Genomic DNA, 15,231 nt, shown 5'->3' on the forward strand with positions numbered 1-15,231 from the left:
TGCAGTAGTTTCTGCCTATGTTGCCAAACCTCAATTTAACTAGCAAACTGATATTAAGCTGTCTAGGCCCAGAGGCAGCAAAGACCCAAAGGGAAGTATTATACTGTTGCATTCATAAGTTGGGTGTCCACATCAGGAAAAGTAGCACCAGGACTTAATAAGATCATCTCACGTTTTTGACTATGAATGGATGGATATATGAACTCTTTGAGTAGATTTTATCACCCTTTCAGCTTTATGTAATCAACATCCTGGACTGGGCTCCTCATTTGTTGATGCCTTCAGTTGAGGGGTTCACATTTTGTCCACCCAACTCTGTGAACATTTGATGATAGTTACAGATAAGAACAAGACAATTGTCAGTGTTATTAGTTAAAAGTGAATTGTTCACAATTGGACAATCCTTAAAATCACTAAATTAAGATGGATAAAATACAGCTTTTTTCTAACCTCTGCTGGAAAGTGGCAGACACTCCAGGACATTCATTCACTCATCTTCAAAAGCTTTTACAGTTGAAGTTGAGCGGTCCAGAGAAGGAACAAACATTTTTTGTAGTTACCAGTTATGATGATAGTAAACTCCCATGACAAACAAAAACTGGCAGATAGGCCAGAAAAAAAAAAAAAAAACACACCTTTGATAGCCACAGTGATGAACGTAAACTCATCTTATAGATAACTGCACCAAAACATTTACATATCCAGAACGCCATTGCATGAAAAATGAACGAAAACCCCCATAATAAAAACGTCTTACCTTCATGCAGTTAACAGGGTACGAATCAATTCCCTGTTTTGCTATCTCTGTGTCAATCTCCAACTTCCAGTCTCTGTCAGAGAGCGCGGTCTACTCGATTCAAACCACGCAGGTTTTTAATGGACAATTCCTTACAAAATAATGCAGACTGATGTAAAAGGTTTGGGACTGTAGAGGATAACCATGACTGTAGTACACAGAGAGTCATATGTGGTATAATTACTGACCAGATCATCTGCTGGCCAATGAGAAGATAGCAGAGAAATTTGACCGTTCATCAACATACTAACTCATTACCATATCTCAAGGGCCGACAGAAATCATCATGGGCCTCTGGGAACAACTCAGGGGCCACATGCTTCTCGCTAATTGGGCCGCGGCCCCTATGGCGCCTGCCAAAAATCCAGATTACCAGTCTGTCCCTGGTCCAGAGGCAGCAAAGACCCAAAAGGAACAAGAGGTCAGGGGGTCAGTGGGTGCTGGAGCCAATCCCAGCCCACACTGGGCAAGGGCGGGGCCACCCTGGACAGGTCACCAGTCCATCACAGGGCCAAAACACAGAGACAGACTCTTTAGAGGGAGGAAACAGAAAAGGCCCAGGGCGGGAACCGAACCAGCGACCTTTTTATTACGGGGAGCAACAGCGCTCCCTATACAGCCGTGCTGCCCCAGGATAGGCTTCTGTTTGTCCGATTTAGACCACGCCCCCTCACACGTCATCTATATCCAACAACATCATTGGCTGCTCAGAAATGACAGGAAGCGTCTGAACAAGTTCCTCAAGCGAATAAGTAGAATCGTCCGTCCTGCATGTACTTCACCAGGAAGCCGAGTCTTGAAGCGGCACTGCAGGCTTTGTGTGTTTGTATGTATGTATGAATGTATGTATGTCCGTATGCGTGTGTGTGAGTGAGTGAGAGAGAGGCAGACAGACAGACAGACAGACAGACAGACGGCATTGTGGAAAAGGTGCAAAAACTCCGTGTGGCTCCTGAACTGTAAGAGCGGGTCTCTATCTGAGCGGCTAGCTTGTTAGCTGACACTGTGCTTGTTGACTAAAATGAACTCCCACCAGAACGGCTTACACAAAGACAGCTACATTGATGAAGACTGCTTCCTCTTCACTTCCGAGTCAGTCGGAGAAGGACACCCCGGTAAGTCTGCCTGTCGGGCGGGAATCGGTAATTAGCCTGTTAGCATCCGGTTAGCCCCTCAAACAAGGTCATGTGGCTCCTCTCCATCGACTCGGGCATGTTGTTGTCTGTCAGCTGTTCGATGAGTAGCCTGTTCATGCCCCCCCTTTCTCTGGAAACACACAGAAAAACTGAGTCCACATACTGTTTAAAAAGAACTGAGGTTTAATTCATCCAGGAAAGGGCAATAGTTTGTTAAAGACAGGGTTTATAATAATCTTAAACCGGCGCCTTCATGCTAACGAGACGGTCGCTAGCTGTCGAAGCTGATATGTTGGTGTCTTGTCAATCAGGCAGCACGATCCGGCTCTGACGTGTTTCCTGCATGTTTACACCAGATAGAAGCTGCTTTAGGAACTTGATGAGCCATGTATTTAGGTTTTTCCTGCCAAGACAAACAGGACAGCAGTTGTGTGATGACAGCTCTGACAGTAAAACATAACTCAGACTCGGCTGGTTTGTTATTGTCTGATCAGCAAAGCCATGAGATTACTTAGATGTTGTGTTTTTAACCCGTGACTCCGTCAAAAGTGTCAACAATCCCCTCAACATTATATTATATAAAAAATATACCTTGTGTGCTAAAGTTAGTTTGTAATACAAATTTTAATTTATTAATACAGTGGAAAAGTCAGTTTATTTTCTAAAGTCTCTAAACTAAGTTTCTAGAGTAATACATAAGGAGTTTTGCATTTTTGTTGTAAATATCTGATCTCTGTAATGTACACTCAGTTGGCAGTTTAAGTACACCTGAGCCCTGCCAGAAAGGAGTTTGTGTCAGCAGGAATAAATTATAAGCCTTCAAAACTTCCCTCTAAAACATTCTGAATAAAAGTGACTACTATGACCCGTGATTTTATTTCCAGGGTAGATTGTTTTAATTTTAGCTATAAGGTCTCATTAAAAAGACACCTGAACATCCAACATACACTTAAATTCCAGATCTATTCAGCTTCCAATACTTACTTACTGTCATATATTTTCAGTGTTACACAGGGGGCAGCTCTATTGAAATGGATAATAGGCTTACCAGTGCTCCTAAATATAGGTACTGCAGGGGCTGCTGTTCAACAGTGGGTGTAAAGTAGCCACATCCACACACTTGACAGCTGTAGGACAGTAGAGGCACCTACAGAGATTTCAGTTAATGATGTACTCCACTTTTTACTTGGTATTTACGGGGCTTGTAGAAAATATCTGGGGTACATCTGATCAGCTCCAGCCATACCTTGAATGCCGTACCCCCTGTCTTCAGATGTGTGGGGGAGTAATTAGAGAATATTTCAGACACAAATGAAGGACAGTTAAACATCTGAGCTCACTGTCAGCCTCTAGACTAGGAGAATTTTTTTTTTTTTTTTTTTTTTTTTTTTTACATCCAGAAAAAATAAACCGGTTTTTATCTTAGCCAACTTAACACCTGAGTAACAAAGGATCTGTACTTTTAATCTTATTATTTTTTACTTATTTTCTACCGTGGAAAAAATTAGTATAACTACATATAACAAGTCTCCTGCTGCATGTGCTTATTAAACCGTAAGCACGATATGTGTGATGTGTAAGTGTTTGTATATTGACAACATTTCTGACTCGTCTCTTGTTACTCCACAGATAAGATTTGTGACCAGATTAGTGATGCTGTGTTGGATGCTCACCTCAGTCAAGACCCTGATGCTAAAGTAGCATGTGGTAAGTCTTGGACAGCAAAATGAGTTGACCACCTTTATAAACACAAATTTCCCACATTTGATGTTTGCTTGTGTGCCCTACTTAAGCCTCAGGATATTTACTAGTATAGACCATTTTGCCAATAGATATGTGGATAGGCCAATACATTTGAACAACTAAATGAACTATATCATTGAAACTAGTCTAACTTGCTGGTTCACTGTCATTTTCATCCATTACCATCATAAATAATAGGGCAGTATGATAGTTTATATCCAGAATACAAGTAACATAAACTGTTTAAGTAATTTAAATCATTTTAAACAGAGATGCTAGATATTTCACAGATCCAACTGAAAAGTGAGAGTTTGCTGTTTCTTTCGCTCTTTGGTTATAGCAAGCTAAATCGTATGATTTTATTTATTCATTCATTTTGTTTTTAGTCTGTGGTCATACAAAAGAAAACATAGGATCATTTTGTCTTTGTGCTGTAGGAAGTTGGAGATTTTTCTTTGTTTCCTGCTCTTTCCTCTCCTTTTGCCTCCTTGTTTGAATCATTGATTGTATTTAGTTCAGTATCATCCCTCACATTTCAATTCAATCCACAGAGACTGTTGCTAAAACGGGGATGATCCTGCTGGCTGGGGAAATAACCTCTAGGGCCAATGTTGACTACCAGAAGATTGTCAGGGAGACAATCAAGCACATCGGCTATGATGACTCCTCTAAAGGTACAGTGAGTTAGTTGTTATGAGTGTAGCTAAAGTCGAGACTAGAGAATTAAAAGTAGTTAAGCTGTGAGGATTTAATCAGTCTGTGGGGCGTGAGTAATGACCTAAAACATAAAACATTCTAAAACATACTGTGTTCGAAGGAGGCTCAAGTATGAGGGTGAAAATGTGAAACTCTTTCCTCAGGCGTCTTCTTTCTCATGTTGTTTTACAGGCTTTGATTATAAGACCTGTAATGTTCTGGTGGCTTTGGAGCAGCAGTCTCCTGACATTGCTCAGGGTGTTCACCTGGATCGAAAAGAGGAGGACGTGGGAGCTGGTGACCAGGTTGGAGGGTTTTTACATGTATTTTTATGATTTGGCCACAGCTGAGTATTGGGGGCGGAAATGCTTTGTTAATTGAGTTTGTCGTGTTATTTTTTTCCCCTCTATTCATGCTGTGATTTGCAATTGCACTTCTGACAGGGTCTGATGTTTGGATATGCCACTGATGAGACTGAAGAGTGCATGCCTCTGACTATCATCTTGGCTCACAAGCTCAACGCCAAGATGGCTGAATTACGCAGAGATGGTACACTGACGTGGCTCCGACCTGATTCCAAAACTCAGGTTAGAGAAGGAACTATTGCCTTTACCTCCGTATAACCCATCTGCATGGTGTGGGAAGCAAAATGCAGAAAACCAATTTTGTATAATAGATGTCCTTTCTATACTATTTCTTTAAAGGTTTTGTTGCAGATGTATATTATAGAGACGATCCATTATTTCAAAGATGTTAGAACGTCAATAACTGTAATAATGGTATTTGCTTTGAAATATTGAGAAATTTAAAGAAAAAGTTTCAAGCTTTTTGTGGGTAAATGTTCATCCATTGTTTCCATTCCCCTTCAGGTGACTGTTCAGTACAGACAAGATCGAGGTGCTATGGTACCGCTGCGTGTCCACACCATTGTGATATCTGTGCAACATGATGAAGATATATCTCTGGATGAGATGCGTCGCTCTCTGAAAGAGCAGGTGGTGAAAGCCGTGGTCCCCAGTGGTTATCTCGATGAGGACACCATATACCACCTGCAGCCCAGTGGCCGCTTTGTCATTGGAGGACCGCAGGTGAGATGAGCTTCCTTAAAGTCTGTAACACCTAGAATTTAAAAAGTCAGTTTCATTTTTGGAACAATTTCATTTGAGTTTGTTTAAAGTGATCACATCTTATTCTAGACCTGATTCCAAATCTTGGTGTAATCATCGCATATTTTATAGTGGAAAGAAAAAGTTCAAAACAACTTACTTCAAATGTTTGTAAACCTAAAAGTCCAAGGTCTAATGTGTCCATTCTTTTCCACAGGGTGATGCTGGTCTGACTGGGCGTAAAATCATTGTTGATACTTATGGGGGCTGGGGGGCTCACGGAGGTGGAGCCTTTTCAGGAAAGGACTACACAAAGGTAGATCGCTCTGCTGCCTATGCTGCCCGCTGGGTGGCCAAATCACTGGTAAAAGCTGGTCTCTGCAAGCGGGTGTTGGTCCAGGTGAGTGTACAATACAACTGTTTTTATATATATATTAATTTGAGAGATCCACGTTCCAAAACCTAATGTTTTCCAAAATATTGTCAATACTGAGAAAAACGTAGCATGTGGTGAATGCTTTAAAAATGTCTTTGCTTTCTCTCCAGGTAAAGTTCTTCATTTGTGTCTAACTGTTGACAACTCTTTCAGGTGTCCTATGCTATTGGAGTAGCCCATCCCCTCTCTGTCTCCATCTTCCACTATGGGACATCCCAAAAGAGCGAGAAAGAGCTTCTGGACATTGTAAAGAAAAACTTTGACCTCCGACCGGGAGTTATTGTGAGGTGTGATGTCCAATGTCAGATATTTACTCATAATCATGGATTCTGAATCTCAGTTATGCTAATTTAATGCATATTTCAGGTTTTTAAAAGTCACTGTGTTTCTCTGTCAGGGATCTGGACCTGAAGAAGCCCATCTACCAGTGCACAGCTGCTTATGGGCACTTTGGTCGTGATGTTTTTTCATGGGAAGTCCCCAAGAAGCTGAAATAATGAACCCACTCCTCTAATCTTCCAGTGGGCCTTAGGTGTACTACAGATAAACTTTGGTGTTTGTCTGCCTCCCTCCCTCCTCCCTCCTTCCCTTCTTCCCCCTTCTCCTTGCAAACACAGCCACATCACCCCAGCCTCTATTACAAGATGAGATACCCATTCCCCACCTGTTGGTGTTGTACATTTTAGGATAGATTACCATCAGATTTCAGTTTCCTGGATATTTAACCGATCAGATTTGTTGGAGTGCATGCAGATTTGAGCAGTGCTTCCAGTGTCAATCCATCTTTGTTCTGGTGGCTCTACAATTTTTTTGAGTGTTATTGACAGTTAAAACTATGCTTGACACATTTCCAACAGGAGAGGGTGTATAATAACTCTTCAGGTGTTTCTCAGATTTTAAAATTACAAATGAAGTGAAACCGAAACAAAACTTAGGGATAGTTGTGTGATAGCCATGCACTGTTGCTTTCTCTCTAAAGTCGGCACATTATTTTCCATTTCACCTAACGTTGGGTTGATAACCATTTTGTGTTGCATCACCTCTGTTCCTGTCACAGAACAGACGCTCCCTGTTTGTCAGAGTTATATGGGACAATTTGGGTCAAACACTTTATATAGAAATTGCTCTTTTTTGTATTCGTGCTGTCCCTTCAGGCCATGTTTTTCTGACGTTTTACAGAGAAGTCAGAAGCTGCTATGACCCTGTGGTTATGTTGGGCTGCACCATGAAATCACTCCACTTTGAAAATTAACTTGTAGGTGTAAATGTCATGTGAATGTTTAGATAATGTTAAATGTGTCAATGTTCTACTGACAGAGATTAAGACGTGGTCCAGCACTTGGCCTTCTTGAGACTGGCTCTGGGTGTAACTACAGATAAGCCCAGCTTCAGTACCAAGGAAGGACAACGGAATGTTGTATACAAGGAGTTACATGATCTAAAAACTGTTTTTCAATCAGCTGCACAAATGTAGGTTCCTGCCATCCTCAGTCACTCCTGTAGACAATGTTTAGTGGACTGTGTAGAATAGCATGAAGAGCAAAGGCACACACAGACCAAGACAAAGCATAAGAGGCAGCGCACAATCAACATAGTGAATGTAAGACAATACTGCTGTCACCTTAGAAGAGTATAGTTTTGTAGGAATGACAATATGGGATAAGATATGTAACTTGATTCTTGTGGATTATGTATTTTTTATCACTGGAAATGGACAGATCATAATTTCTTGAAGATGCCCAAAATGACACAGGCTTCTGTTTTCAGTGTTACCTGTATAGTAGCTCCCAATTAAAAGCTGAAGCTTTTGATTTTATTAGTTTACCAAAAAAAAAACCCACAAACTCTTAAACAATGAGTGATGGATGAAAGAGTGACCTTGGCCAGGTATGAATCCAAGCTGTTGTGAATGCACAATAGAAGCCTTTAAATGCTTCCACAGTTCCTCTGTTCTCTGGCTTTACTCCTGGATATATATCCCCACATAACTAACTGTAAGGATGAGTAAGTTTGGTATTGAACGGTAAAATCACCTGAGCTCTGTGTAGTCTCATTGTTGAGAAAAATACTTTCATCATGCTGCTAGATGGCACTGTGTCCCCATGAAAGACAGTGATGGTGTGGGTGTGTCCCAGCCAGTACAGGGGGATAGAGGGGGGAGCGACATGCAGCAAAGGTCCCTGGCCAGAAACGCTCCAACCGACCACCAGACCTGCCAGAAATAGTGAATTTGAGCTTTTCCCAATATCTATAATGAAGACTAATGTCTTCATTAGAGAGATACATCTGGCGTCACCTTGTGGTTCATTGAGTGTACTATAAAGAAACCTCACATGGCACACAGTGGCACTATAAGACCATTTTAAATTGATCTATTTGTGTCATCAGCTGGTGGAATGACTTAAAGATTTATTTATTTATTTTCTACAATATGTTTGCATTCTCGGGCTCATCCACAGACAAGGCAAATGCTTGGCTGGTGTTGTACAGAGTAATCAGCCTGTTTACATTGTCTGCTGTCGTTGGAAGGGATTGTGGATCATCTATATTTCTTTGTTACTTTTTTTTTTTATGTTGGAACTTATTCTGTCACTGCAGTTGCTGAACATGTGTTAAAGTGCCTTTTCTAATTTACACCTTTCTCCCTCTCCCCTGCTCCCAAATATCTGGCACCTTATCTATTCACCCTGCCCCAAAACCTGTTTGTACCCCAAGGCTGTAAGATAACCCTAATCCATGAGTCACAGTGAGGAGTCTGGTTTCTTGGTTTTCTATTTTAAACCAATCAAATAAACTACACACTTGTTTGTGCTTGAGGCCTGTGCCTTTGGCTGTTTATTTTTTATGATAAAGCAGCTGTATGTTTTACATGCTTTACATGTGGATACCTTTAAGTTCTAATGACTAATGTAGATGAAAGTTCACATGCGGAAACGTGAAAGCAGTTGTGGCTCCCAGTATCGAAGAGGCATGTGAGATATAATTGCATGCAATCTTGGTAGTGGCTTCTGTTCCTGTTCTAAGAAGTTAGGTTGATAACTTAATAACAGAAAAACATATCCCCCTCTAGTTCATTCACAAACTCACAAACTTGAAAACTTGAAGTGCTTCTTTAATGGCCGAAAATCGGTTAGATTGGGGAACGTTTCACAGCTCATAATGTACAGTTAAAAAATGATTTCAGAGTTTCCCTTCATGTCATTCTTCCAAGATCGTCTGTGTGAAAGGTCACCAAAAGACACTTCATTGCAGCTAATGCCATGCCAGGTTATATGCATATGCATGTATATGCCAAGGCTTATTTTCTTTGCTTAATGCACTGAGTATACAAAGCAAAATCACAAAATGCAGTACAATGCCTAAACAGTAACTGTTTAGAGAAGTACAGACAGAGCGGTTAGAAAAAAAGGCCGCAGTTAGAAAGATCCAGGCCATCCATGGAGAAGCAGACGTGGTTTGTTTTTCATTCCACCCTGAAAAGGGGAGTGTAGAGATATTTTAACTGAGTATTTTTCCTATAAATTGTGCCATAAAACAATCATAAATGTCCACCAACCTTATTATGTTACATTCTGTTGTAGTTAAGAGACTTCCAGGAAAATCTCTGACAATAGAACACAGTCTGCGTAGAGCAGAGAGACCAGAGGTGAAATTCTGTGCTTTAAAAATAACTCACACTTTGCAACCTAGAAGCTACTTACTCCACATCTGAGGGCAGCGTTCATGTCTCTGCACCTGTACTTTGTCAGAGTGCATGGGTCTGAGGTGAGAAAAGGGATGTTTGTAATTTGTCAAAGAAGGGAAAGCACAAGTTTAACAAGTATAGTAATGATGGCCCTGTTAATCTTTTGTTTCCTGTCAGCAAATAAGATTAAAAAAAAAAAACAAAAAAACCGTGAGATTCATTGATTCTAAATGCTGGAAGCAGAAACCAGCAAATGTTTATACTTCTGAATTAATTATGAAACCTTCTCTTTATTAACAAGACGATCTACTGTGACGGTGAATAGGAGTGCCCACCTGCAGCCACTTGTTTTGTCACTGTTAAATCAATAAAAACTGCTCAGTTTTCTTTCTTTCTAACTTTCTGTTTTGGCTGATTCACAGATGAAAACAAGTACTTTTTTTTTTTTTGTTGTTGTTTTTCTTTGGATTTCATAGTCTAAGCAATTAATTAATTAATTACAAAAACTATCCCTGATGAAAAGGCTTAGCTGCAGCTGTGCACACGCCAGTGAAGCAGACTCACCTACAGGGTCTTCTTGACCTTTGCACATGTGGATGAGAGTACAGATGGTGTGGGGCGAGGCATAGCCTTCGATCGCTTCCAGCACTGACTTGCTGAACTTGTCAATGATGTTCTTACACTGATCACGGTAGGAGGAGGGCATGATGTGGCAGATCTCCTCCAGTGCCTTGGTCACGGCAGCCTGTAAAATAGAGAATAAGATAAGCATCTGGTTGTCCACACTGAAATGTGTGCGTCTGTGTCAGATAAGTCTCCTGACAGTCTCACTTGAACCTGCCTCTGTGAAGCTAAAAAATAAAATATAATATATACCGTGGAGCTGATTCGTGCATAACTCTAATGTTCCTTAGAAATGGAATGAATATATTTTTTATGTTTGCAACATTCCTGACAGGAAGTTCAGAAAACCCCTTTTTTTTTTTTTTATTGGCCTAATTTCTGGTTTTCTTCTCTCCATGTAGACAGGATGTAGCTACAGCACAATGCAAGACACAGGTGAGAACAGGTAGAGAAATATTTGCAGTTTAATGTTGAGCTGAGGTTGTTTCACATTTTATTTTAAGTTTCAAAGATCATCTTTATGCACTGTAGGAGGAAAAATCTCCTACAGTTTGAAGAACGGCGCCGGTCTGGAGCGGAGGATCTAAAGTAACAGTAACATGAGCAGGCACAGTGGAGTCGGCACTGTCCGCCGCTGGCTTCACATAGTATTTAAAATGTCTGTGTGCAAGACAAAGAGGTACTGTGCTTTTTGTTTATTCCATCACTGGGTCATGTGTGTGACTCACCTCTGTCCTCTCTTTAGGCAGCATGTCCTCCAAAGTCTTCACAAGAAAAATACAGAAGGAGCATTGTGGTGTGGCTTCCATCTAATTGACAGACACAAACAGCAGAGGAAGTTCAAAAATTCAAAAATTCACTCTTTTGTTTTTTAATTCCCGATTTAACGTGTCCTTGTGTGTTGCAGTGAACTGACGTTTCCACTGGTCCTCACCGCCTGGAGAGCTTCCTTCACCAAATACTCAAGCATCTTGTCCTCTTTGTCACAGGAGCTGCAGAGCCCAATGGCTTTGCAAACCTGTGCTGGTTTCTGCAGGAAAAGTGATGTGTTGAGATCAGACATCCAGCCATCAAAGCCTTATTCATTATTCTGAAAATCTGAAAATCACTTACTGCAACAGAAGTAATGAAGTTGATGGCCAGAGGAAACATCTTTTCCACCTCTGCTTTGCAGATTGCGGCAGTGCCCGGCCCAGGCAGGTGATCGCATACAGTCTCAATGGCTTTCATGATTTTTTTCTGGAGGAAAGAAAAAAAAAAAAAAAAAAAAATTCAGAAAATTTAAGTTTAATGAAGAGATTTACATTTTCAAAAATAATTGCTCCTTTTGTTAAGTGATTTAAAGACCCAGGACATGCAGAGCCATCCAGTTACTCCTAGTCACGAGCAGATGCAAGTTGTATATCGCCCTGAAGAACACTTTCAATATCAACTCTGACCAGTTAAGTGAATTCAAAAGCTGGCATCAGTTTTTTTTTTTTTTTTTTTTTTTAATCCATACAGCGCAGAAGATTTTTATTTCATCCACTTTTTGTTGTTGCATTACATTTACCTTTTGTATTTTTGTTTTATTTACAGCTGATCAACTTCAACCCTTCACAAAGGTACGTGGCCACATGTCTCTCTAACCAATTAATGCTTTCATTTTTTTTAATTCAGATGGGACCAGCTCTCAGGAAACTACATCACGAAAAAAAGGAACAAAAACCAAACACTCTTTTCAGAATCATTTCAGGTTTTTTAAGCTTAGAAAATGGGAAGTGGGTTTTTTTTTTTTTTTTTTTTTTTTTTGCCCCAAAGCAAAACAGCACAATTCCTTTATTGTGCGCTTTGTTCATCTGATGACTTCTTGGAAACTAATGCACCTTTGAGTGTGAAGAATTTTGCTTCAACAGATGAGAGCATATTTTAAAGATAGAACTATTTAACCATTACCACAAAGTATTTTCCATTATCAGTGAGCTAAAGTGAATCACCTTGAGTCTGTTTGCTGTTGTACTCACCTGGAGGTCTGCATTGGAAAGCATGTCAACAAGGAGTTCAAATATTTTGGTGCAGTCCTGGCAGACGTCACCGGTCTGTTACATAATGAAGATACATTCACACCTTAAACTGACTCATTCAATTTTGCATGCATTTTAAATGCTGTAGAATTGTGTCTTTGAATTTAAATTTATATGTGGCAGATTCAGTTCCATAAAATCAAAACTGAAACATGAAAAAAAAAAAAAAGACAGTGAAAGTTTTGTTCCAACACACCAGGAAATACTGAGACTTCCTCCTTTTAACCAATGAAAATCTCATTTCTCTTTTAAAAAGGTTGAAAATGCTTTTCTCATACACATTTACATTTTTTTTATGCATCATTTCCATTATAAAAAATTCCTCAAAAGTCATTCTACATAGTGGTATCATTGAAATAGATAAATATGTTGCAGCATTCAATTTTTGTGCACAATATTTTAACTATGTCTGGCAATGAATTTCTAATTCTAATATTATCTAAGTAAATGTCATTTGCAAAAGTAAATGACATTTCCTTTTTTCAAATTTGTTGTTTGGTGTTGAGCACTTGTTTCAATACGTTTTAAATCTGGATATAAAGTAGCACTCACATTTAATGAAAATAAAAATCTGCTTTTTAAAATATGTTTTGTTTTTTGTTTTTTTCAGTTTTGAATTTCAAGCATAGCTTTGTTAGAAGAAAGGAGGGATCATCACTTACTACTCTCATGGCCTCAGCATCCGTATTTAGAGTTAAGGTCAGAGCTGCAGGGATATTCATCACATCATCGGTCATTTATCTCATCACTTGACTTAAAATAATTCATGGTCTTGACCGCTAAATATTTGTTGCGTCTTACCATGGCCTTGGAGACCAATGCAGAGAACCAACATGAGTGTGAGCAAGGCCATCCTGAGTGAAGTTTAGGCTTTCAGCAGGACGTCTTCCCTCCTCAGATCTGAGCAGGATGCTGCCAGACCGCCAATGCAGTTTGTATTTTAAATAACTGTGAGCAGTGAGGGAGAAAAAAAACCTCATATTGCATTGCGGAACAGTTTTTTTATTTTGACTCTAGAGCTACTTGTTGTAGCTTCATACTCAGTTCCTCAAATAAGGTGTTAAATTTAACTTCACACAAACAAACAGATGTTCTGTCTATTTATATTTAAATTGAAACATGCACAGACTGCAGGGCATCAATTATGCGTATCATACAGGTTGGTTAATTCTAATAGATGATAATGATTTCTGGTCAGGTGGTTCCCTGATTCCTGTTAATCTGTGATCTTATTTTTACATTTTATGGCTCTTGGCTGTTTCAGGAATTCAGTACCTCTAACTTTTTCTATCTGTCTCTTCTTCTGACTGGAACTGCTTCATTCCTGGTGCTTGCTCAGCCTGCAAAACTGCTTTGATGTTTCCAGCTGCCTCTCTTTGCTTTTTGTTCCGCGCGTAAAATTCCTTTTGCGGGAAACAATCTTTACTCAGTTTCATGCAGCTTTCTAATAGTGATGACTAAAGTATAATTTACTGTTTTGAATGAAGGACATTGTATTTAATCATCTCACTTCCGGGACTCACTGAATTGAAGAAATTGATTGTATTAAAGTGGAAAACACAGCTTTCTTTAAAAAGTAGCTGACTGAATGGACACCAGCCTTCTCCCACTAAAGCCAGTAATTATTTCACAACATTGCAGATCGACTTTTAAGATTGAATTACTGTCTGAGAAACAGTGATTGAAGATTTTTATGGCTGATTTTGTAATAGACTGAAATAGACGAAAGGGTGTCTCTATATCAGCTAAACATATTCATGGTCCTAAGAGGATGAGTTCTGCATAAATGGGTGTTCACCTGACCTTTTATCTGTTGAGTCACAAACAGGTGACATTGTTAGTGGAATATTTCCAGTAACTCGGGAAAATCGCTCAACTTTGACGAAAGAAATTTTCAGAAGTGTTTTTTACAGTCATAGTCTCCAGCTTGTTGTAATGATTTCTGGTCAGGTGGTTCCCTGATTCCTGTTAATCTGTGATCTTATTTTTACATTTTATGGCTCTTGGCTGTTTCAGGAATTCAGTACCTCTAACTTTTTCTATCTGTCTCTTCTTCTGACTGGAACTGCTTCATCCCTGGTGCTTGCTCAGCCTGCAAAACTGCTTTGATGTTTCCAGCTGCCTCTCTTTGCTTTTTGTTCCGCATGTAAAATTCCTTTAGCGGGAAACAATCTTTACTCAGTTTAATGCAGCTTACTCTCAGTCCCTACAGATGTACCTGACACATTCATTCTGTAAGAGAGCACCCATGAAATACTAACACAAAAAAAAAAAAAAAACCCTTATTGATATGCTCCCATATAATTTTTTTTTTCACAAACAGATGTTGGCACAACTAAAATCAATTAAGTCTCAAAAAATAAATGGAAATTGAGATTTGTACAAATTCCTACTTATATAAAATTAACATTATGTAATTATGTAATGTAAATTGTGACATATACATTATGTCATGTGAAATACAGTATTCTTTCACATTATTAGTTCATATTGTCTCTAATACTTCTAGTACTAGCTCAGATCTACAACAGATCTAAAACTACAAATAGATCACATCAGTAGCAATATCTGAAATAATGACAACTCAACATGCCCACATGTTTATTAATACATTTTATTAGTTGATATATCTATAAACATTAACATTAAGATTATGAAACATATTTCACAACCTAATTACCCAATAACAATTTTTTAATTATTATTTGTAATTGCTGCGAGAAAAACATTCACTGAGTTCAACATCACAAATGTGCTGCTTCTTTCTCTTTTACATCCTGTAGCGCCGCATTGATTAATTTTGGGCTGCCGATCAGCAAATTTTGAAAACATCAGGAGAGAGATTTTTCACAAATGTTATTTTAGTGGAAACTACAGTAATTCAGTTATTATGACAATAATACAGGTCTCTAATAGAACATTTGTTACCACCCAGCCCTTTTATTT

General features: G+C 39.2%; 2 protein-coding genes across 3 annotated transcripts; one reads left to right on the forward strand and one right to left on the reverse strand.

The window, feature by feature from the left end:
- Nucleotides 1-1,541: 1,541 nt before the first annotated feature.
- mat2aa (methionine adenosyltransferase 2Aa) lies at nt 1,542-8,729 on the forward strand. The gene is made up of 9 exons (XM_029516270.1): nt 1,542-1,911; nt 3,562-3,639; nt 4,227-4,349; nt 4,564-4,676; nt 4,815-4,958; nt 5,241-5,459; nt 5,695-5,877; nt 6,067-6,200; nt 6,311-8,729. Exons 1-9 carry the CDS (start codon nt 1,818-1,820, stop codon nt 6,408-6,410), a joined length of 1,188 nt encoding a protein of 395 aa, XP_029372130.1. The 5' UTR covers nt 1,542-1,817; the 3' UTR covers nt 6,411-8,729.
- A 275-nt stretch (nt 8,730-9,004) lies between these two features.
- Nucleotides 9,005-13,227, reverse strand: sftpba (surfactant protein Ba). 2 transcript variants are annotated; one of them, XM_029516272.1, is made up of 10 exons: nt 13,087-13,227; nt 12,948-12,991; nt 12,226-12,300; nt 11,336-11,461; nt 11,157-11,252; nt 10,951-11,031; nt 10,163-10,343; nt 9,615-9,673; nt 9,470-9,535; nt 9,005-9,386 (listed from the first exon to the last, which is right to left on the reverse strand). In XM_029516272.1, the coding sequence occupies exons 1-9, from the start codon at nt 13,136-13,138 to the stop codon at nt 9,479-9,481; spliced, it is 771 nt and encodes a 256-aa protein (XP_029372132.1). In that variant the 5' UTR covers nt 13,139-13,227; the 3' UTR covers nt 9,005-9,386; nt 9,470-9,478. The 2 variants fall into 2 exon arrangements, with proteins under 2 accessions (XP_029372132.1, XP_029372131.1); XM_029516271.1 differs by having other exon boundaries at nt 11,139-11,252.
- Nucleotides 13,228-15,231: the final 2,004 nt, after the last annotated feature.

Source organism: Echeneis naucrates, chromosome 12 (genome assembly GCF_900963305.1).
Source record: "Echeneis naucrates chromosome 12, fEcheNa1.1, whole genome shotgun sequence".
NCBI lineage: Eukaryota > Metazoa > Chordata > Actinopteri > Carangiformes > Echeneidae > Echeneis > Echeneis naucrates.

Excerpts from the sequence above, each read along its gene's own strand:
- mat2aa (XM_029516270.1), top strand. The coding sequence starts at position 1,818 with ATGAACTCCCACCAGAACGGCTTACACAAAGACAGCTACATTGATGAA. Across the intron at positions 3,640-4,226 it reads TGATGCTAAAGTAGCATGTG|AGACTGTTGCTAAAACGGGG; the intron begins GTAAGTCTTGGA and ends TTCAATCCACAG. Across the intron at positions 6,201-6,310 it reads CGACCGGGAGTTATTGTGAG|GGATCTGGACCTGAAGAAGC; the intron begins GTGTGATGTCCA and ends TTTCTCTGTCAG.
- sftpba (XM_029516271.1), bottom strand. The coding sequence starts at position 13,138 with ATGGCCTTGCTCACACTCATGTTGGTTCTCTGCATTGGTCTCCAAGGC. Across the intron at positions 12,301-12,947 it reads ATGCTGAGGCCATGAGAGTA|ACCGGTGACGTCTGCCAGGA; the intron begins GTAAGTGATGAT and ends ATTATGTAACAG. Across the intron at positions 9,536-9,614 it reads ACGCTGCCCTCAGATGTGGA|ACTGTGTTCTATTGTCAGAG; the intron begins GTAAGTAGCTTC and ends TGCTCTACGCAG.